Genomic DNA, 23809 nt, shown 5'->3' with positions numbered 1-23809 from the left:
AGCAGATCAGGTGAACCTGTGATCCCAGCGCAGGAGCTTCATAGTTTATTAGGATGCTAAACCATATACACACAAAGCACTGGCTCATATTCTGAGGCTGATATCGTGAATACTGTTGCATTTTTAATGCCTCTACTTAATGCAATTCCGATAGTGCTGACCAAGACTGAAACTTGAGCAGAACAACTGTTAATTAATTCTTAATAGCAGCCTATGTGGGTAGAAACAGTTTGGGATGATGGATGAACTGGTTCAAAAGAACCGGTCTGGTCTTGCATTTATGTAAAGAGGTGGTTCAGGAAAGCGCAAAATTATGAAAGAGGGAAATGGCTTAACAAAGACTGTAGGTACAGAAAGGAAGCATTTAAATCTAAGGAAGTGAAACAAGACAGCAGCTTTGGGCAGAAGAGGAAAGAAAGAAGTTTTAGTGTATGGCAGTCCCAGTTAGCTGGAGGACCAGTAAAAATCAGAGTCATGGAGTAACGGATGTTGGAAGCACTTTGGTGGTTCCAGGTCCCACCTCCTGCTCAGAGCAGAGCCAATTTTGCAGTTAGATCAGGTTGAGAAGTTAGAAGTTAGCAGAGGAAGCAAACTGAGCAGGAAAGACTGGTCTGGAAGTCAAGCCATGGGATGTAAGAAAAGGTTCTGTATTACCCCAAGACCCCTGACCCAAAAATGAGACGGGGATACAAGCAGCATTTAGTGTCTTTCTGTACCAGACTATTTCTGCTGCTACTCCCTACTCAGCAGTGGAAATTCAGAGCCTAGTGTGCCTGTTTGCCTTCATCCCTGCCATTATGAATAGCCCACGCTGTCCACACACAGGTTACTGGACACGGTTACTTGAAGCTTAATGGATCCTCTGAGTAGTTTGGCTGTGGGATCTGCCTCACCACAGAGCCAGTCGGTAGGATACGTACCTTTGATTAAAGAAACTTGGCCTGAAATAATGTCAGAGCTCTTTCCAGACCCTGCAAATGATGGCACACTGGAGCACAGGACCCAAAAAGCCAATATCCCCTCAGTGTGGCCGACAGCTTCCAAACAAGATTTCAGCTGTTAGGTTGTGCAAGAACGCAATACAGTAGGCGTGACTGTTTTAATCTGGGGAACGAAGCCCAACGCTACTTCTGTAACACACAAAATACTTTCCACTAGATGTCTAAGGTCAAAACACTCAGAAATGGAAAGCCCACAAGCACAGTCTTAACAACACCCCTGAAACTGGGATATGTGAGCTGGTCCCAGTGAACGCACCATTCGATTAAAATTTCTGTGAGCATGCAACTATGCGGAGAGCTTTTTCTCCTAATCCTGTAACTGGATTCACATGCACGCATCCTTCCACTGCATGGAGTGCCACAGAATTCAATGAGAAGTTCTGAGGAGAGATAGATGTCAGATCAGCACAGCAGGAGAGGGACCTCCTTCTCACTGAGCTTCCCCCAGACAGGACCTGGACTTGCAGCATGCTGGAGACGGTCTCAGTGTGCCCTGTAATCCAAGAGATGCAGCCGGCGTTCCTCAGGAAAGGCACCACCACATTCATCTGCAGCCTAAGGGCACACGACTTGTTTTTCAATTTTCCACACGCCCGCGTTGCTCCAGAATCAATCTAATTACTCAGTTATGAAAAAGTGGTTTCAATTACCTTCTCCTGCTGGAAGGGGGCTTTCATGATAGCCCTAAAACTATGGGATGCCGTACCATGGAGCAGAGCACTCAAAGCCCGTAAGACTCCTGATAAAGCCTGTCTCCTGCTCAGACTGGGGGCAGCTCCTGGGGAGAGAAGTGCCAGCTGTGACAACCAAAGCAGAATGCTCCCACACATCCTACTCATGCAGCATCCACCTCGAGAAAAGAAATACAGATCCATGTCCCTCTCACTCCTTGAGCTGTCATGTTGGCTTCACCCATCGGTAATGATGGGTTTGGAGCATGACAGCAGATGATGAGCTGGAAGGTGCTGAAGTTGGGACACACGCTGCTCTGCTTCCTGGCTATGGGGCCATCCCAGGGGAGAGGCTGGAGATGAAAGCAAACACCCATATCTCAACCAATGTCTTTGCTAATGAGAGCAGGAGGCTGTGCCCCTGCGGCAGCCTCAGTGAACACACAGTGTCCTCAGCGACATCTCAGCTTTCCAGCCATCACTCACTAAGCCATGAGTCTGCAATTGCTCCCTGGTCTTGTCTTTCCTGGCCACAGCAACAGCCAACGGGATCTCTCAGCAGCGCTTTGCAGCAGGTCTGTGTGACCTTCCACAAGCAGCCTTCACCTGCTGTCGGATGTGCTATCAGCTTTACAGGGGGATAATCAGTCCCGTCTGTTTGCCTGTCTGGGTGAGGAGCTGTGGTCTCAGAGGAGCCAGCAGCCTGTGCTGGGCCGTGCTCACGGGGAACAGAGAATAACTTCAGAAGCAATCTAAACCTTTCTCTTTCACACCTGAAACCTTCTAACTTGAAGGCACCGTGAGCTTTCTTTGCTAAAGCAGCACAGCATTTGGGATCACAGCACACGTGTGTGACAGCATTTGGGCTCCCTGAGCAGCCTCACCCACACAGGACTGAGGGTTGGAGACCTCGAAGATACCGAGTGCAGCCAGTTAGAAGAGAAGGCCGGGAGCAGAGCATCTTCACTGACCTTTCCATACAGTGGAGCACCCACAGCAAAGGCCACGACAACCTGCAGGGAAAGCACCGGATGGGAAACCAAACCTCCCTGAGCTGCTGCTCACAGGGCAAAGCTTTTGTAACAGTCCTGAGCAGACCCCTAAAAGGCACCGAAGCAAATCACATCCCCCAAATTACTTCCACTTAAGTCATTTGGACCTACAGAAACGTAGAGGCGATTGTCCATGGGCTTTAAGAGCAGCCTTTCAGAAGCTGTCCCATCTCTCAGGGGAAAGTGGAGCACGCGACATGTCACATAGCTGTGCGCTCTGCGGCACGCAAACCCTGCCAATTTGGGCACGAATCGCAGACACGTACCCCTTCACCCTGCCCTGATGTCTTCAGTGATCAGTGTCACCCCCGACAGATCCCAGGCACCTCTCCTGCCCTGCCTTGCCACATGCCACCCACAGCACTTGTCCCGCGGGGAGCCTATCAGCCATCAAACGCCACATTAAACAGCAGCGTTCTGGGAAGCTTTAGAGAACATGAAATAGCTCGAGTCAAGGAGAGGAATTAAGAACAACAAAGCCAGCACCACAGTCGTGGGAAATTGGAAACATGATTACTGCTTTGCTTGCAGCTATTGCAAAAATTAAAAGTGTGACAGCCCCTGGAAACACAGAGGAATTGAAAAAGCAGGACCTGTCATTTACTGGTTATGCAGCATGCATGAGAAGAATAAAGATGCAGTGCATTACCACACCGAAAACAATTACAGCAACAGCGCGTGCAGCTTAGATCCCAAGGCACCTTGACTTGCTCGCACCTGCCTGGTCAAACACGCAGGAACCACAGGCTCCCTGGCCTTGAATTCAAACGAAACCACCCCGCCTGCCTGCGAGCTGACGGCAGCAGGAGCAGGAGGCAAGGTGATTTTTGTCTCTTAATTAACAGAGCCAGGCAAGGACGGGGCAGGAGATGTAGCTGGCCAAGTGCTCAGGAAGCTGCTGTTTACCTGGCCTGACCTTGCAGAGGTTTTGATGAATGCTTTCAGAGTTCCTCAAAAGTCACAGTGAGGAACAAAAGCCATCTCAGCTGCGGAGCGTGTCCCCAGTTTGTGGCCTCTTGGGGATCAGCGCAGTGTCACCGAGCCAGCATCATCCCCACAACCTCCCCACCGTGGCAGAGATCACATGGAACTTCTAACGGGGAAGCTAGAACTAAAATTCAGCCGTTCCCTTGCACCTTGCTGCATTACAAGGACAAGGCTGCTGATGTGGGGCTGCCAGCAGCTGGTGCTTCTCTATGGGAAGGGACGGCACTTCCCACCCATCCAGCCTTAGGAAACAAGGCAGCCCCTTCCACACCCCAGCAAGTGGCTTCCTGACGAACTTCCAGCCTCGGAGATCACTTATCATCCATTGCAAGGGGGATGGCACCAGACAGAGACAGGCACAGGAGGGAGCTGAGCCTGCTCCTGCTGCTGGCTTCGCTCAGAGCTGTGCCTGCAGCTCTGCTCCTTGCACTGCTGGGGGACACGCACGCTCTTCAGGGGAGATACCACCATCCACTGGGGAAGAAGAAGGAAAGCCAGGTCAGAAACACCTTATTTTGCACCCCGGACACTTGTGGAGCAGAAAGCGGGTGTGCTGCCTGTCATAAACCTCTGCAGCCTGCAGAGCAACAGTTCGCACCAAATATTCCCTAAAGATGCTGCTGTGCTCACGGCACTCCTGGAAGACTGATGTAATTGAAAGCACTATCCTCAGCCCACATAAATCATACTGGTTTAGTGCCTGTCCTGTATAAAGCCTCTCTTTTCTCACACCTGTGGCAGCTTTCCATTAGTTGTTAGCTGATACACGGAAGGCCATGTCAAAGCAGCTGATCCTGGTGGCAAGCAGAACACAGCAACTTGCCGGTGGGAAAGCAAGCAAGCCCTGGCTCATTTGTTAGCTTGTCCAATTACTTTTCACCTTGAGTTTTGTGTCTGCAGAAGTGAAAAGGACCCTGAAGAGGAGATTGTAAGGCCATAAAGAAAATGCAAAACACCCGGGGCTCTCCCGTCCGCTCCCCCCTGCAGCCAGACCATCTTGTCATTTATTCTTTTTGAGCCACTGAACTATGATCCGGGCAGGATGGTAACACAGACGCGGCATTTAACAAGAAATATCAATCCAGACTGGCTTAAACTCCTGCAAGTATGACGGTGCTCAAAAAATAGACACCTGAATTGCTTTTCTGTTTTTCTCAGTAAGGCTTATGAATTTTTTATGAGGTGCAAAACTTCCAGTGTTGGTGCAAAACACCAATTTGTTTTTAACAAGGGCTCTGTTTAAAGCATTTTTCTCTCCCATACCTCTGACCACATCTATATCCCTTATTTGTCTGGTTTGTGATTTTTTTTTTTAACTTAACCTAATACTAACAGAAATGAATTTCCCCCTAGTCGGCAGAACCTGGCCTGGCTGAATTTCTGTTGAAATATTTCAGCGCAGGGCTCAGGCAGCCCCGCACCCCAGAGGCCTCTGTGCAACGTGCGGCTTATTCCAGATTTCACAAGGCTGACCTTCTGACCGTGCAAAGTGGCACGGAGCCACCGCAAACACCGTGTTTCTGCTGCTAAGAGCAGTCGATGGCCGTGCAGATGATAAAACAGCAACTCTTTAAAGCAGCCCACGGTGCCGAGCCCCAGTGGTGGCAGGTTTGGGATCACCGCTGTCCCCAGTGCTGGGCTGCAGGCACTGCTCAGCTTCTCCCAGATTCCTGTGGTGACAGGAGCTGTCGTTGTGCAGAGACGCCAGAAGAACTGCCCAGATAGTTCTTAGTCTCCAAACTGCTGTGAAAACACAGATAAAGCTCCTGAGCTCGACCAGACAGGACTGGAGCTGACTACATGGAGTCGCTGGGGACGTGAGGAGGAGCTGGGAGGAAAAGGGGAAAATCATTTATCCTAATAAAACAAGGTCTGTTATTACGCTAGTAGTAAAACAACAAGAGGAGCAGGCCTGTGATTTCCTCAGTAATAATCTCATTCCCTCGGTGGAATAACAACACTGCCATTGGCCTCGTAATTCACCCAGCAGGGCACCACCCCTTGTGGCGGAGCAGCCTCCTCGTTACGCAGGCAATGAAATAAGTGCCCCCGCGTTATTAACGTGCTGCCAGCACACACCAGCATCCAGGCCTGGGGGTCAGCATTAGCAATCAGCACCCACTAATTATGCACAGCCCAAGAAAGCACAGGGCACTGTCGCAAAGCAGGGGGAAAGGGATAGGGAAGGGTAAAACTTGCAGCTTTTCAGGCCTTGTGCCTTGCTAGAGAAGTCCGAGGTCCAGGACACCTGGAGGGCTCGTGCTCTTACATGTTTATCACCAGGGCCTGCTCCAGACTTCTCGAGAAGACTTGCTGGCACCTGGTAATAACACAGCCCATAACTAGTCTTGGCTTTTGGGTTCAGATGCTTTGTTTTGGACTGGCAGTGGTGGAGGAGCACCCCCTCGCTTCCCCAGGCGGTGCAGCTGCAGACAGGACAACCGCACGCACTGGGGCTGGAGGACAAACGACAGGAAACAAGCGCCCCAGGTGACAGTCCTGGTGTCCCATAGCCCTCAGCCATTCCCCAAAGGGCAGCTTCCAAACACCTGTCTGCCCCTAAAATGCCCCGATGCCTTCTGTTGCTATTGCTTTGCATTGCAAGTCAGCAGTTTTGAGTGAAGTTTAAGTCCAACATATGCCATAGCAGCTCCCATAGCTAACAAGTCACTAGAGGCTGCCTCTTGCCTCCTTGTGGGTGAGGAAAATGCTCCGTACATTAAAGGGGGTGATGGCATTGCTAGTAGAGCTGGGGCAAATGCTGCAGAGCAGGGCCGTTGTAGCATGACCACTGTGAGACAAAAGAGCCAGGCATGGGCGAGCCTGGCTGGACGTGTGCTCCTCGGTCATCAGGCTGGTCCGTCCCTGCTCTGCGGTGCTGGGTCTCCCAGGCGTGGGCACCACAGCCAGCTGAAAAACCTGTGGGGATAATAACCTGGGGCGCAAACCGAGCTGCAGCAGCCTCCCCTGTTAGACATGCCCTTGGAAAGTCAGGGAACCTGACCTCCCATCACACATACGTGCATTTGCTACAGAAGCACCCTGATGTTAAGAAAAAACAATAGGAAAACAAAGCAGGCAAGACCCAAGTTTCAGAGAGACAAAGCGTCCTCGTCCTTATCCAGCAATCTTATCTGATCAGTGCCTCGGCATTTCATTTTCCAGACTGCACAACTGAAGCGTACGGAGGAGCCACAGGCCAAAAGCTCCAAAACCGGGGCAGGAGCCAAGGTCCCTCATGTCACTTCGTATTTAGGCAATTAAATAACTGCTCCTGCAAGGGGACAGCGTGGCAGGTGCCGAGCACACGGCTGCTTGCGCTCAGCGCCTTCCCCAGGCTGCTGGCTTGGATCTCAGCGGCCCACAGCTGCTCACCTGCAGCAGGTCCCGACTTCACGTTTTTCGAATTTTTTTCCTCATAACTTTTTTAGCTTTTGCTTTGGCAGGACCACAGTCTTTTATCCCTTCCATCTTGAAGCCCAGCTACAGATCTGTTCCCTCCAAAGCTGAAACACCTATTCCTTGAGATCAGCAGCCCTTGGTTAGCATCCTTTACGCCCTGCTCTACAGGCAAACAGCCCCTACTGGGCATGTCCTCCAGGGGCTTTGTCCACCTCCTAGAAACCCTACGCAATTTGACCAAGAGAGCATTTATACTGGAGAGCCACCCAGGGGCAGAATAACTGCAGTGCTACAGGACAGGTTGGCATGAACGTCCTCACACCCCTTCCTGCAGCAGCACACACACACATACTCTCCTCGCCGTGGCAAGAATCCTTCGCGTGTGTGTATTTTACTTTCTGGAGGGGACTGTAACTTGCTCCTGGGCTTAATACCTGCATGTGAAGCATTAACAACTCCCCATCCAAAATCCTTTGCTTTCTTCTTCCTCGTTCTTATTAATCTCTGTTTTTATTAAGTCTATCACATCTCTATTACTCCTGCCTGGTGACCTTGCTAGCTCCAATGAAGGGCAAAATGATAAAGCTTTGTGACCAAGTCCACGAATACAGAAATATTTCACCCGAACCTATAGCTATTATCGTTCTTAACTAGAACAGGGCTATTTAAAAAAATAAAAAATATAAGCACATACGTGGTGACCTTGCAGGGCTTGAGTGCTCTCTGAGAGCCAGGAGAAGTATATGAATCTGCAGTGCCATCTATTACAGAAATCAAATCATTCTTCACCCGGTTTCCTTAACAAAACCCATGCCGATAATGGTGCTGCTACACCAGGGAGTGCCTTGGTGTGGGAAGACGCCTTGTTTCAATGACATGGGGAGGCTCACTGACTTGGTGGGACTCCAAGAGGTGGCCACAGTAAGCAAAGGAGGCATCCAGCACCACGCTGCTGAGCTGTGCTTCTGCCAGAAGCACCTGGGCTTGGTCCCCAAGCCTGTCCACCGCAGGTAATGCTGCAGCAGGACGCCAGATAGCCATCGTGGAGTCCTTCTTCCAGCCTACACAGAAACCCAGGCTGACATGTGCGTGTCCAGGCAAATCCTATTGAAAGCCCTATTTGAATTTTTTTGTGGAACCAACGCCGTAAGCACATAACTAGGGAGCGCCGATGCATGATACTTTACTGTCAATGCTGTCAATGGCACCGAGCTTTGGGCAGGACACACAGAAAACCACCTGGCTCCACCAGTCAGGGCACCTCCTGCCCACCAGGACCCTGTCTGCACCAAAACCAGCTCGCAGAGAGCTTGCACATCCCGCAGGCTGGCCTCGGCTGTCACCATTTGCTGCTTGTCCTTGGAAAAACACCTCCTTTCCTTGCCTCAGTTTCCCCTGTTAGTGCTGTGGTTAGCTTCAGAGCTATTTGCAAGCGCTTGGGATGGGTGGAGAGAGCTGGGTGAGGTCTTCTGGAGGCAGAGCGGGTTTCAGTGGGGTTCGGGCCAGACCATAAGAGAGCGTACACAGTTTTGATTAAGTTAAGAACTGCAGAATCAAACTCATTATTAATATAGCTTTATGCCACTGCATGTTGTAAGGTCCTTTCTAAACCTGTCACTGCAATTTATCATGCCAGCAACGTAATAAAATACGGCTATAAAATTTTGGATTAAATGTTCAAGGTCAGCGGTCGACTTTCAACTTCCCAATCTTTTCCTTGCTGCTTTAGCTGATGCTCTATTAAGCAGTTACAAGCTCTGGGAGAAAGTTTCTTTGGAGAAAAGACTCAGTTACTGGGCATCTCCAGAATTAAAACTTCAGACATTTCATCCAGTTTCAAAACAATAAATAACAAATAACAAGAGTAATAAACACTGGCTGGCTTTGGGATAAGGTTTTTACTTCAGAAATGCTATAGTTTTTGTTGTATTTGCTAAAGGTGGCTCTCTGTCTCTTTGTAAAATAGGCAGAAGGCAATTCCCTAATTTAAATAGAAATTTGGGTACGTAAGAACAGCAACGTGGAGATCTGGAGGGCATCACAGAAGCATATGGTGAGACCAAGACAAAGACTCCACAGCACTCCATGCAGAACAAGAACAGGGTACAGTCCTCATGCATGTTTTCGGTTTTGTTTTTGTTTTTGTATATTAAGGGACAAAACAAGTAGCACAGATTTACATCTACAAAATCTATACGAACACAGACACAAGACTCAGTTGCACAGCAATAGCATAAATAAATAAATAAAGATTCTTCAAAATGAGAATAAAATGTCAGATGTCTCCCATGCTAGCCCCAGCCACCCAAGCTTACCAGCTGAAATGACTATGTCAGGATCTGGTCTCCAAGTTTCACTCATCTGACTTCTGCTCTTCCATTACAAGGACAAAAAAGATCATTTTGGCCACAAAGAGTTATCATTAAAAAATAAAAAATAAAATTGAAAATGCAAATATTGTCTCAGGTATTAAATTATTCCCTCTGTTCTGGCCCGTGTGCCGGAAAGCAGCCTCGGTGCTCTACCAGAGCTGGCCATAACAAAAGGCATTTCTCCTGCCTGCTCTCCTCACCGCCTTAGAGGAGCCCGTACCAGCTATGAGAACATCGCCGCTGTTACATTAGTAGTGTCGGTGCTTCTTATTTTTAACATGTCTGGCTGCTTCCCCCAGTGCTGGATAGGGTGACTAAATCTCCACCAAATTAGTGTTGCTTATCTTTCCTTTCCTGGGGGCTCCTCTGCCCGCTGTTTTCCCAGGGCGGTGGTTATCTCCGGGGACCCATTGGTGGCCTGGGCTGAAATGTGTCACCCCAAAGGTGGGAAGGGGCAGCTCTGCGTGGCCCAGTGAGCCTTCCCTCTGCGCCAGGCACTGGCTCTGCCCTGCCACCCCTCCACATGGGGCGAGCCTTCACCCCGTGCGAGAAAAGAGCGGAGACATTGCAAAACGGAAATCCTTCTTTATCAGACCGACCGAGTTTCACCCTGGGGGATTTGGGCAGAGAACAGCAATGTTCCCTCGTGCTCCTCGCCCAGAGGTTTGCTCTCCGCAGACAGAAACGTGCTGCAGCTCAACACGAGCACTGGGGAGAGGCACAAGTGTCCTGCCATAAAGTCCAGGCTGTCGCTTTACTGCACACTAATCTGTTTTACTGCCCGTGTTAGAGGGCCAGGATTGCTTTCTGCAACCTCGTTCGGATTAAGAAACTGGGGGATAAGACACATTAAAACTTCTGCAATATATATTGCCAGAGCTGCGGCTGGTGTAAAACAGCTTCCTAAGGGAACGGAACCAAAAGTGAAGGGCAGAAATGGTCTCGGCTCCTGATTTTCGGTCTCAGTCTGAAAAATTTGTGTTGCTCTGGTGCTACAAGCCACAGCCTCAGGTGGTCACTGTGAATCTGTGTCCATGCTGTCCCAGGCAGCCGAGCTGCTCCACTGCGGATCTGGGTGAGTTCACATGAGCGTTTTCCAAAAACGAGCTCCATTTGCACCGTTTATGAAATGCGAGCACACGCTCCGTTTACAGTAAGCAGCACCGCCTAAAAACAAGTCCCCACACCAAAAAGCATGCCAAGGAAGTGAGGGACTGCTTCCTGAGGATGTTTGCAAACAAAAGCTGTTATCAGGCAGGGCATCGGACCCTCCAAAGGCATGCTGCCAAGGCGCCGGTGGCATGGGGCAGAGGAGCCGAGCGAGCTGGCGGTGCCAGCAGGGCTGGCAGACTGCTCTGGCACACGGTGGTCTGCAGAGAGGATATTATTTGGGGGATGCTCCGTCAGGGTCTCCCCCCGCCCCGCAGCAGAGCAGGGCTTCCCACGGCATCACTCCGGGTGATGGTGTCCACACCGAGGGGCGGCTGCTGCAAGCTGGTCGAAATCCCGAGGTCATCACCAAGGTGCCTTCAGCCCCAGGGAACACCTACCCGAGACTTTCTGCAATTTCAGTACCAGCCACAACATTTACAGCAGCCTCCCCGCATTCGCGTACTTTTTGTACCAGAAATTACTCATCTCTCTTTGACTTCTAAACCATGCAGCTTCCTAGACCCTCCCCTGTAGGCAGCCGGACACACCACAGGCATGGGCTGGCTGCTGCTCCTTTCTCCCCTCCCTGACTGCCTCAGAAGCATTCCACATCACAGGAAACCCAAACTGAAACCAGCTAATCAGGCTGAAATGTACCCCAGCCCTGTAAAGCAGAGCTTAAGTAATACATAAATGAGAAGTAATTTGAGATGTAATACATAAATGAGAAGCACTCTTTTTGCCTGCCTCCCACAGCAGTGTTTCTCTCTGGCCCCCGTTCCCCAGTAATTCACTTGCCATCAGCTCCTGCTCAGCCCATACAGAGCTTTTTACTGCTGGCTGCTTATTTATATTGTCAGGGCTGAAGCAAAGATGTTTTTCTCTGCCTCAGCACAACCCGGGGCTTGGGCTCAGCATCCTGTCGAGGTGGCCTGGGACAGCGGCACCGACCCAAGCAGAGGATTTGCCTTTCTGAACTGCTGCTGCATTTGTAGGTTCTAGGATGGGAACTCAGACCAGACACTGTCACAGGGACCAAGCCTTCACACTGTGATCCACCATCACAGTAGGGTCTGATTCAAGAATCGCTTCCACTTCGCAAACCTTTACAGTACAAAGCATCGTTACTTTCATTACCGACTCTCTCTAAAAAAAAACTACAGTGCATTACTGAGGAAATCAAAATTCCCTTTTTAGAAACAAAGAATATTTTCAGAATTTATTTAAGAGCCAGGACAAATATTGATGAAGTTTCCTGCAATTACAGAGCACGGTTCCTGTCTACCTGCGCTTGCAGATTTAATCAAAGGCAGACCAAGCTTTTCATTGAGTCATTAGTGCGCTATCAAAATGATTTTAAAAAAGAACAAAGTTATATGCACTGCTTTACAAGTGATAAGAATGATTGACCCTGGTGATTTCATCGCTGTAATTACAACCTGCCACAACAAACCAGCAGCTGCTTCAGCTGCTGTTCTACTCTGTGCTCACCCTCGGCCGTGCCCCAGACCCAGCTGTTTGACACCAGCCTGCTCTCCGGGCTGTTTTAGTGATGCCCACAGAAAGCTTCGGAGGTTATCTGACTTCTGGACAGCAGACACCCCCCAGCCAGGCTTTGCTCATGGTGCTGGAGGCAGGAGAGCGGCCAGGAGGCTGCTGAGATGGTGCCCAGGAGGCAGAAGCCCCCGAGGCAGCCCAGGGCTGGGGACGGGGCACAGCACTGGGGCATGCCATGAATTTCAGCCTCTGCTGCTGAGGATGCTGCACGCCTTTATAAAGGCTTGCACGTGGCTCCGTGCCCGTAGCGTTGAAGTGGATCCCATTTTGAAAAGCGACAAAGGTGCTGCAAGCCCAGCTGGAAATGTCGGGGATGTCAGCACTGAGCTGGTCACAGACAACATTTCTGAAGGTATTTGGAGTCCCCCACATGCCCAAAAGGCACAGAAAATTAAACTTTTGATAAGAACCAGGCTGGTTTGAAAATCCCAGCTGGCACCAATTCAATTCCAAAAAACACCCCTTAGTTCATCTGCGCTCTGCATATGGACACGTTTCCCTGAACGAAGTTGGAAACAGGATCAGAAGATAAACCTGCTGATAAAGCAGCTCAGAAGGACACCGTCGCCTTCCCTGTACACTGCCCCGGAGAGGAGATTTCTGACTAATTTCTGCTGTGCAGCAAACCCACCCCGGCAGCCGGGGCAGGCTTACTCACCTGCGCCGTACGTGGTGGCCAGCATGATGGAGGAGACCCACGCGATCTCGCTATAGGACGTGTCAAAGAAACCCTGGATCTCTTTGAAGAAGATGGCTATGCCTTTGGGGAAGGCGTAGGCAAAGCCGATAGAAATGAAAGCACCAAAGACCACGACCCAGCCCCAGCCACCGTCCGGGGGGCCGGGGGCTGGCCCTGCGTTAGCAGGGGACGGCATGGCTGGGGGACGCGAGCGGGCACCCAGCGCTCCTCGGGAAGCCCTGCAAAATAAAAGTGCAAACGGGCAGCGTCAGTGCCGGCAGCGCTGCCCCAGGCTGCGACCACAGCATTGCCCCCACGCAGCTTCGGGCTGTTGATTAATTTTTAGTGTCCCCTCTGCAGCGTCGCCGTTATCGCGAAGAACGTCAGTAGTGCCACCGGGGCGGACAGCGCTGGAAACACCCCGTGGACGTGGCTATGATTAAAAACGCCGGCTCCAACCTGGTGCAGCCCCCACCCACCACCCCTGGACACCCCCCCAGGACAGCCCCAGCCACGTGTGGGTCCCCGCACCCCCACGCAGCAGCACCCACCTGTGGGATCGCGGCACTGAGCCCCTCGGGGAGGGCGATTCTGCGCCGCCCCACGCGGGACAGCCCCACACGGGACCCGCCCCGCACAGCCAGCAGACCGAGCCCCCTCTGGGTTTACCTGCTTTTCTCTTTTTCTTTTTTTTTTCTCACCACCCAGCAATGCCGAGCACCGGCACCCAACCAGCCCACTGGGGCTAATTAAAATATCCGCATTCATTTAAACGGAAATTATGATTTTTTCCTGTTTCTACCAGCCCTCTTCCCTCCCCACTACACAGCTGTGCCCTGCTGTCCCGTACCCATACCACTATGTCGCAGCAGATTTAGGCAGATGTACAGTCACTGTCTACTCTCCCTTATTCACTGTATTTTCCACTTTTTCCACTGAAGTCTTTTTGGGGAAACACTAGTACCGTTTCCTCTTGCTAGAAAGTTGCAGCCTTGCTGCCAGACTTGTGTCTTGCTCCACCTTGTCTCCTCCTGCCTCAAGTAACTGCAGGTCTCGGAGGAATTCACCCACGAGCCTCCTCGGCCCCAATTCTGTGCAAATTCGGATGGTTACGGCAGGCGAGCACCACACCCTGCCACCTCCCGCTCTGCCTTCAGCCTCGGAGAGGGAGACCTCCGTCCCCCGGTGTGTAACCACGAGGGCTGGGGTACGATTTGGGCAGATTTTGTGTGCCCGCCTGGGCTTCCTCAAGGACACGGGGAGATGGAGCTCGCTGATCCCGTGTGGTGCTCCTTCTCACTTCAGCACCGCAAATTGCTAAATCCGAAATAACAAGATTTTAATAGTTATCCCTTTCGGTTCAGGTGCAAACATGCCAATCTGTAATGAAACAAGAAGGGTCTCCCCTCCTCCCTATTTCCATCCTCCCTCCAACGCTCCCCAAACAGCCCCTGGTACCAGAAATCCCATTTTTCTCCACAGGCAATTAGGCAATAACAGAGAGGGGGAAGGAATCGGTGCCTTGCTCAGTAATTTGCCCGGTGCAGTTAATCTACAGCTTTAAAGATCTCCTTACAACACGTCCGTAAGATGTTTTATTACTACTATTTCTTTCTTCCTATAAAACTGAGTAAACTTAAAAAGAGCAGGAGACCTTGACTCACGGGTGCAGGGCCACACCACGATGAGCTGGCGAATTTTGTCCTGTGCAGCCCAGAGCCACTTTACGAGCTGCAGGCACCCTTACAGCAAGCTTTTACGATGCAGCCCTGCAGACAAAAATTCTGCCATTGCAGGGCACGATGGAAGTCCCCCCGGTATGAAAATCCCTGCCTGCAGCTGAACAAGGCGAAGGGGCTGGGATGGTTTTCTCCCATTTTCCTACAGAGGGTTTGGGATTCCTGGAGTTTTTCTAATCAAGTTTTAGTGGTTGGTTTCTGTCTTCTGCCAAAAATGAAAAAATGTGAGCACATATAAACAACCACACCCAAGACCGAAGAAAGGCACATCCTTAGCGCTGTGCAGGGGGTGCAGTGCTGGTGGGAACCCCCTGGAGCAGAGGGATGCAGGAGCAGGTACAATGCTGCAAATGGGAGAGTTTCCTTCTGCAGAACTGTTAAATTTGGAGTAATTTAAAGAATTTTCTCTGCAGCAAACAGTGGCATGGCACCCTCTGGGTAAACATTAACACAAACTGGTTGCAAACAAAATGGGAGGAGAAAAGCAGTTGCAGCAGGAGCTATTGGGGGGACAAATGATTTCTAAAGACACCTGAAAACCATCTGCACAGGTGTTGCCGCTCTGACGAGATGCTCACAAGCAGAACACGACCATCTGAGGGCAGAGGGAGGGTTTCTTCCAAGAAAAAGCCTGACAGCAGAAATCCTGGGCTCGCTAGGTCAAAAAGGACTTGCTAGCAATGTGTGGAGATGTGTGGCAGCTGCCTATGTGCATGCCCCCCCTGCGGGTAGGAGCACAGCCCCCGGGGCCAGGCTCCACTCACCCATCCATAGCAATCAGATGCTTCCTGGAGGGCAGGATTTTTAATTTGTTGGCAAGCAGCAAGAAAATTCATTAAAATTGCAAAATACCTTCTCAAGAAACTCATTTCCCTATCACAACCCTCCATGTAAATAAGCGACTGTGATTGTATCCCCAGCACTTAGCTCCGGAGCTTCATCAAGAAGAGGGGCAAAGGGGGAAAGGGGCTGGGGACGGGTAAGAGGCTGAACCTGCTCTTTTTTCCCCTCAAAAGTGTCCGTCTTCCACTCTTTACAAAGCTTTCCATGGCAGTCCCCATAGATACTTTACATATGGATTTTTATAAGCAAACGTCCTTCATTTATTGAAGCCTAAGGCTTGATAAATAAGATTCTTTAAAACGTAAGGACACAAAAATAAAAGGACAAAAATAGAAGTGACTAGTCTTGACAGTCTGAGTGATTTCCTTTTACCAAAAATAAATAATAATAAAAAAGGCAAAAAAAAAAAAAACAAAACCCGGCCTCCCCTGAGAATGGAAAGCATTTATTTTTATCCTCAGTGGGCCACTTTGGTATTAGGAAAGAATTTTATCTGAAGCCTTCTACACACAGCAGTTTTATTGCAGCTGAAGGTAGGAGCTACAGCTCTGTAACCCCAACAGCGTTTTTCCTTCACTGAGCCTTTGAAAGTCAATTAAAGGCTTTACAAATTGCTTCCACATTAAGAAAAAGAAAAAATAAAAATAAAAATAAAAATCTGTCCCTAGCTCTGCTGCATCACAACAGCATTGGGTAAAGTGAGCAGCTAAAGATGTAATGGCACTTCTTTCAAATGTCTGCAGTACTCATTGCCACAGCGTGGCTGTGCTTCTCAAAACATTTTCTCATTTTCTACTTTCTCATAAAATGTATCAGCAGCAAAGTCCAATCCACGGCTGAGGCTGAAATTACTTCTCAATTTATGAATGAGATTATATGCAGTTTTGTCCACAAAACCTAAGGGCCACGCTCAGTGACCCAGGATGCAATACCGGTACTTTTGCAATCTGTCTTAGGAAAGAGATACCCCAGCCCTCTGAAAATAGGCACGTGCATTTATTTTCATAATAATCTTCTTTTTCTGAGGGATCAGTCCATACTAATATAGATTACTATTTGGGAAAAGGTTTGAATTCAGCAAAATTCTCTGCTCTGGGCCCCAGCCAAATGCAGTGACAAAATTCAAGCCTGGGGACTGACGAATGCTTCCCTCCCAGGTAAGCACAGACTGACTGGCCTCTGCTCACCGCTGAGCGCAGCTGGGCTGACACAACACATTCCTCAGAGCTCAGCCACCAGACCTCCAGCATTCAGGGATTTACTGCTAATATTGTCATGCTCGAGGTATTAATTAAAAGGAACCTCGCTCTGCCCAGCGGTTCCCAGGTAAGGATGCAGCAGCACCGCGGCCAGTCCCCATCCCTTGACAATGGCTATTTTGAGGACACTTTTGATTCCCAGGCAGCCTCTCTGCGCTGGTGTAAGACATTTGGCTGGCTGTGGGCACGGTCCCCAGCCCCACACGTGCCTGCACCCAGCAGTGGGGTGACACCATGTGGGGATGAGGGATTTCTGTGCTGCTGGAAGCTGTCGAGGTGGCTGGCTTAGCCTCGCGCCTCTCATTTGCACCCAGTGGTGTTTTACAAGGGGGCCAAAGGTGGTCAAAACGGAAAGTTATGAAACATCAAACTTGTTTTTTTGCTAAGCTGTGGTATTAATAGCACTGCAGAGGCCAGTCAGGCAGAGGAATTCAAACACCAGTGAAACCCTTGAATGGCTCCAGCTCTGCATCGCGCCATCCAGCCGGCCAGGTACGTGAAGCACCGCTGCTGAAAGCGCTGGTTTCCCTGAGACCAAAACACAAAGCCAGCAGCGGCGCCACTTCTTCTGCTTTTCCCCTGTTGCAGGGGTTTAATCAGTAGCTCAAACAGGAACAGTTGTGTTGGTAAGAAGATGGCTACAATTAATTTAAATCTAATAATTGGAACGTTTTCACTTGGGAATTAAAGCAAATTATTCCTTTGCTAGTGCATCTTCATCTCATTTACATCTTAATCCCAGTAGGGCCTTGCTTTGTTATATTTGGAAAATGACTGCATAGGAAGGGAAAAACAACAGAGCTGAAGGAGCCAAAGACACACAGAGAGTTCAGCTATTAACTTGAATGGCAGATGTCTGGCTACGCCAAGCCCTGACTGGCCAAAAATTAGCACAGATACCGTGTTTTTCTCAAACATCACTAAAAGCCAAGCGAGTGGCATTTCAAATTGTGCACACAGACACAGGCAAACAAACAGCTGGGGTGGAAGGTCGTGTTGGAGGTGCAATTACACTTTACCCGGAGCAGCACGTCACTCTCATTTGTACCGAAAGCAGGGGATTCACCGAAGGACACGGTGTGCAGCGGGATCCTCTGCGCTCCCACCCGCAGCTCTCCAGTCATGGCTCAAGCTTTGTCTTCCTCTCTGAAAGGTTTCATCACAGGCTAACGAGTTCATACCTCTTTGCTCAAGGTAAACATGTAGTGAAAAAAGGCCTTTTGGTGTTGGCAAAGTAAAATTAGTACTATATCCCGTCTTACTCCAGTTTGCCTTACCCACTTTGCCTACTTGGTCTTATTTTGAAGTGAAAGCACACAAAGCATCCTGGAGCTTCTGATGGACATATTCTTGTGAGAGTTTCCTTATTCATTTCAATGAAAAAGAACCAGGTGGAGAAGACCTGCAACAGTTCAGACTGTCAAAACCCCAGTGCGTTGTGGCTGCAGGGTTCAAAGACTTCCAGCCCCTCCACAAGCAGCTTCTCCAAGGCATGGCCCTAAGTATCTGTGGCACAGCAGGGGCCAGGAGACCACCGCTGCTTCCAGCCCACCTCCAAGGCTGTCTTGCCACGAATAAACACTCGGGTCTTTAGCAATAGGACAGAAGGGCAAGTCACACTTCAGCAAGGTGGGGAGCTTTAGATCCCATTAAACTCTCCTGATGTTTGGGAGACGAGAGATTTTACAGGGGCACCAAGAAGAGCAATTCCCTCTTGGAAACAGCAGAAAGCTGGCACTGTGTGGTGCTGTCTGAATCTGAATTGAGGGCCAGGACCTCCTCAGACAGAGCACAGGGGGACATCACACGGGTCTGCAGGTAGTCTCTGGGACACCATTGTTTGAAGGTCATAGTACTCTGAGCCGTTACATAACAAAGGTATTTTCCCCCCAGAATTAACCCTCCCTCACCCAAGTATTCAAGGCCTTAGAGTCAGTTAAACCTGCAGAAAAACTGTCCCAAAGAGGCAGCTGGAACTTTTTGTTTTGTTTTGTTTTGTTCCAGCAAAGAAAATTGTCGTGATGAGTGACTGCAACTGCTTGAGGGTTCCTGCTCTTCCACTGATCCCCCCAGAAGCCTCCCTCTGGGACTTCAGTGCCCTGAGAGCAGCAGCCCCTTGGCTACACAGAAGTAGGGCACTTTTGACTTGCTTCAAGGACAAGGACGCAGCCAGCAGAAGCCAGGCTCGCTGTGACCACACAGCTCTCATCACCCCTGAGGCTGACAAACTCCGCGAGGGAGCAGGGGGAAGCAGGACTGCAGGGTAACTCCTGCGGCCACGCTGCGCATAACCAGCTCCTCTGCACGGGACGGAGAACACCCAGCCTGCTCCTGTTACAATTCAGTCGAATACTTCGGTATGGAAACATGAAACAGAATCAAGGGAAAGGATTATTCATGCACCAGGTAGTGTGAGCAGCTGTGTACAATGTCTCTGTAACGCGGATCAGTCCTCTGTGCCCTTAGCACAGGGTGATGCAACACGCAGTATTTCTGTAGGTAAACTCAGCCGCACTCCTGAGCCTGCATTTCCCCTGTTTCTTTGCCCTTCTGGCCGACCGTTGTCCAGCAGATCAAGCACGATGCTTTAGTATTAACTTTCAAGGTCTTACACAGATTGTTCTCTAGGAGCTTGTTGAACTTTTGACACTGTACGTCCATTCTGCCCTATGAGATCAAAGAGAGGAGATTTTTGGTCCAAGCACAGTGTTTGCTCAAGCTTGCTGTAATCCCGGCTTTGCAGACCGACCTTCCCAAGAGCCCCCCAGTTGCCACAGGCACGACCCCTCGTGAGGCAGGCGTCAGAGATGCACTCATTACTCGGGTCATGTTTATAGGACACTCCATCACTTAACAGTCCCAGAGACCTTTGGGAAACCAAGTGTTTACAGACACACAATTCATTTCTAAAATTTCATTCACTTCTCAGCCTCCTTTCCTAAATATCATGCTTGGGGCTGAAATTTTCCAGGCTTCTAGCATTATGGATTAGCAGATCAAAATTTGCAGCTGAAAGGTGAAATCCTGGCTCCACTAAAGGTGATGGCAAAGTGCCTGTGGACTTCAGTGCAGCCAAAATTTCACCCAGAAGCAATATCCAACATTTTTGAAGCTTTTTTCTTTTTTTTTTTTTTAATTTCTCTAGTGCTAAGAAACTTACACTCCCCTACAGTACTACTTTGTATATAGCTGGCTGTAGCATTTCTGAACATTGTAAAACTAAAGTTGGGGTTTGAAGGCATAATTCCCCCTGAAGGCATCCCCTGGGTACCCTCAACCTCCCTGGCAAGTCTTGCTGGTGCTTTCCTCCTCCCTCAAACAAGGCACGCAGCTTCGCTGGATGCTGCAGGATCACTCTAGATTTACGCTGGTGTGTGAAAGGAAGATCAAATTGAGTATTCAATTACTTATTCATTCAAAGATATTTATTTTCTGAGATGAAACTACTAAATCTGTTATTATTACCATTCCCTCCTCTATGACAATTAAGCATGATGCTGCTGTCAGATCTATGGAGATGTCAACACCACTTACAGGAAACAACTTCTGAAAGATGAGAACATGATGAGAAAATGCTTAGAATTATTAATCATTTGCAAGAACAGAGTAGATAATTGATCTTCCTTAATTCTAGAAAAGTCTATAATCTTTATACAGACATTCTTCATGAGACTTTTTTTTTTCCCAAAGATACATTATTTTGGTAGTTCATTTTTAACACCCAGATGCTACAGTGATTTTAAAACTGAGAGAGGCTCAGAGCAACAGCTACTGCACCACGGGACAGAGCCCCAGCAAGAAAAGGTGCCCTATGGCAGTTAGCACGGGTACAGTGCCTGCAAAAAGGCCAGGAGAGGTAGTGTAGGAAACCAGTCCTACCAGGAGTGAGTTCTTAACCTAAACGCTGTGTGATGGTAAAGGTAATGCTGAAAAGGAGAAGTCATCTTGATTCTGCCAGCCAGGGCAGCATCTTGTATTTCCTCGCTAATGCTGACATCCCCCATTGTTACATCTGACACCTGGAAACATCAGGCACTTGTACATGTGGCTGCAGCTTATAGTGATAGCTCTGCAGCAACAGGGTGTCAAAAGTGTCAGTATTTGAAGACCAATGACGAAAACCTCAAGTTTTACGCTGTAGTGGCTGCTTCCCCCATCACGATCACTCAGACCAGTCTCCATGCTCAATTCTCCCCTCCATCTTCATCAGGTTGTTGAAGATAGCTCAGAGAATGTGGGGAGGTGGGGGGGGGGGGGGGGGGGGGTAAGCCAGAAATGTCAGTTGGTCTGAGACATCCCTAAAGGTGCTCAGTTTCAGACATCCAGATCTCAGAGGGCACTGAGCAGCCATCCCAAGGAAATCAGGCCTGTAGCAGCCACGCACAGCCTGAATCCCCAACATGAACCTTTCCAGCCTTTTGCTCGGCCTTTCATTTTACTCTCCTGACATGAAACCACAACAGCCACAGTGGTTACAGAATATACACTCATTGTTTCAAAGGGAAATACGTGCTCATTAGACCTGCTGATTTAATAGCCCTGGAAGTGAACTTCCATCCTTCTGAGACTGTAGGCCCAAGGCCCCAGTGAAGTCTTCTCACTGCCTCTGAGGCCATTTCACACAGCAGCTTTTTTATCACCATGAAGAGCTCTTTCCTGAGGTACTGAGGTGCTGGGTGTGAGCTGGTGTGGCTCTTGGTGTTAATCCTTTTACATTTCACCCTTGCAATACAAGCTAAGAACCAAGGCTCTGCTAATGGCCAAGCAGTAACTCCTGACAGCTGCACCTCACAAAGCGCCAGCAACCTAAAACCAAGACGGTAATCTACTAATCATTAGTTGCAAGATACACACCAGCTGCTTAGATCAAAGTGGCAGGATGATACCTGGCATCAGTATCTGAGGCAAGCATCCCTCTGAGCACATCCACTCAGTGATTTCATTACAAGGACAAGCAATACCTTCCTGGGAGCTCTGCACAACAGCGATGTTTGCAGCCAAGGGACAAGCACTCAGTGAACATTTTAACCTGAAGCAACCAGGGGACACATTTGTCCTTTCAGAGAGATTCTCCAGACAGAAATCTAAAACTTCATCCCTTAAAAATTTACAGCAAAAATTTGGCAACAGAATTAGGTAATATTTAAAGACACGTTTACATACTAACTCAACATCTACATGCACGTATGCTGTGCCTGTTCACCAGCTGAGTTTTAGGTTTCAAGCTTCCAATATCACCCCTACAATCATGAGTGCCAGAAACATATTTTTTATTTCAAAAAGAAAGCCAAGGAGAGGAGCAGGACAAAAGCTGTAATACTGAATATGCTGAAATAACTGTCCAGGTTTAAAATAATTCCCCTGTGGCCAAGCTCCAAGCCAAACACAGCAAGATTCCTGATGAAATAACAAGAATTGATGACATCGTATATGTTATCAATAAAATATCCAGCAGTGCTGGTTTTCTGTGTTTTGCCAATGCACAACATCAGAAAACAGAAAGCCAATTTTGGGGTTAGATCTTTCCAAGAACTTTCTCAAAGAAACATGTTCCTCCCCCCCCTTTTGGTGTAGAGCTCTGACCTCCTCTGATACAAAGAAAGATGAGGTCTTGCTTCACTTACCTCCTCCGTAGGTAGTAGCACACATGATAGAAGTTATCCAGGCAATCTGGCTGTAGGAGATGCTGTAAACAGCCTGAAGCTCTTTAAAGTAGATTGTGAAAGCTTTAGGAAAGGTGTATGCAAACCCAACCGAGATGGAGGCCCCGAACACCACTGCCCAGCCCCATCCGCCGTCGGGGGGAATGTAGCCCAGGTCCGAAGGGACTGGAGGAGACATCGTCAATTCTGACCTCAGAACACAAACCACTTCCCAGTGTCCTGCAGAGCAAAATATGTGTGTGTTTTACAGAACGTGCGTATCGTACATCCAGGCATCATTTTATTTAATAGTACAATTATTTAGAAGTAGAGAGAAACACTCACTCTCGAAGCCTTTATATCTTGCTGGCTATTGCAAGTTTTACTGTGCAAATCAAACACAAGAAAAATCACCCTTCCCTCTTCAATAACCCTGCCCAGCCCTTCCACCTGTATTTTAAATACATGTCCTCAAAAGACTCCTACAGCTTCTGTGCTGAGGGACAGGCCCATTTCGAAGCGAAGCGAACGCCTGCCCCCCGCCTGGCCAGCAGCTCGGTGTCTCACCTCAGGGCTGGCTCCTGGAGGTTGGTCCTCACTCCGTCGCTCAGCCCGTCCCTTGGAGAGAGGGAGATGCCACACTCATGCCGTTTTCAGGGTAAACACTCCATTGCTCGTTTTTCAGATGTGGGTGGAAAACTTCGATTTCAGGTTACCCCTGCTTAAAAGAATAAGTCCCATAATGTGAGCAGCAGGCGATTGGCCCCACAGTGCAGCCAGCTCCCCTGTCCTGTACCAGGATGGGGCTCTCTCGACCGCTTGCTTCCCCCAAGCCAACAAGCAAACTGCGAGCGACTGCTTGCAAAGCGGTTGAAGTTCCTTCCTATGTAGGGGCAGCAATTCCACTCGTGCCTGGCTCCTGCCAGGTTAGCAGATTACGCTCAGGAACAACACGGATCAAAGACGGCTTTCACTCATTTGCATTCTTCCCATATTCCCTAGCCACTAAAAATAATATTTTTTAAAAAAGAGTGTTGTTTTTGTTTTTGTTTTTTTAAAAACTATATGCATCTCAGGAGTTAACCCACAAATCTCTTCTCAAGGCCCAAGACATCAAACCAGAGGGGAGAGGAGCAGCTCCCATAGCAAAGGGTGCTGGGGGGCGCAGCTGCATCTTTGTGGACAAAAAGGTGGATTTTTGTCCTCAGAGGAAAGGCCTTTATCTACTGCAAACTCAGAAGTAGGAGAAGCTGGTAGGAAAGGGCATCATCAGAGCTAATGGGAAGAGTGGACACAGGTATCAGCTGGACACATTCTGCTGAACCTCAGAGATAGCAGTCAGCTCACTGGGAAGACAGGCACATTTGTTTATCTTGGAAAAAAAATACTCAGGGAAGGTCCCATGTAATTTTCATTTATCTGAGAGTCCTTCGCTTCTTGAGAAGTTTGGATT

General features: G+C 49.1%; 1 protein-coding gene across 4 annotated transcripts in view; it reads right to left on the bottom strand.

Moving 5' to 3' along the window:
* Positions 1-23809, bottom strand: part of LOC310880224 (monocarboxylate transporter 2-like) — a 40345-nt gene that overhangs the window by 9857 nt on the left and 6679 nt on the right. Inside the window, exons 2-4 of one of the 4 annotated variants that reach the window (XM_083795722.1) lie at positions 22924-23074; positions 13425-22596; positions 12853-13112 (exon numbers count right to left, since the gene is read on the bottom strand). In XM_083795722.1, the coding sequence (XP_083651848.1) occupies positions 12853-13069 (217 nt within the window). In that variant the 5' untranslated portion in view covers positions 13070-13112; positions 13425-22596; positions 22924-23074. Of the gene's footprint in view, positions 1-12852; positions 13113-13424; positions 22597-22923; positions 23078-23809 lie in introns of all 4 variants that reach the window. The other 3 variants (XM_083795723.1, XM_083795725.1, XM_083795724.1) reach the window with 3 other exon arrangements.

Source organism: Anser anser (genome assembly GCF_964211835.1).
Source record: "Anser anser genome assembly, chromosome: 12".
Taxonomy (NCBI): Eukaryota; Metazoa; Chordata; class Aves; order Anseriformes; family Anatidae; genus Anser; species Anser anser.
This window is presented reverse-complemented; position numbering and strand designations above follow the sequence as displayed.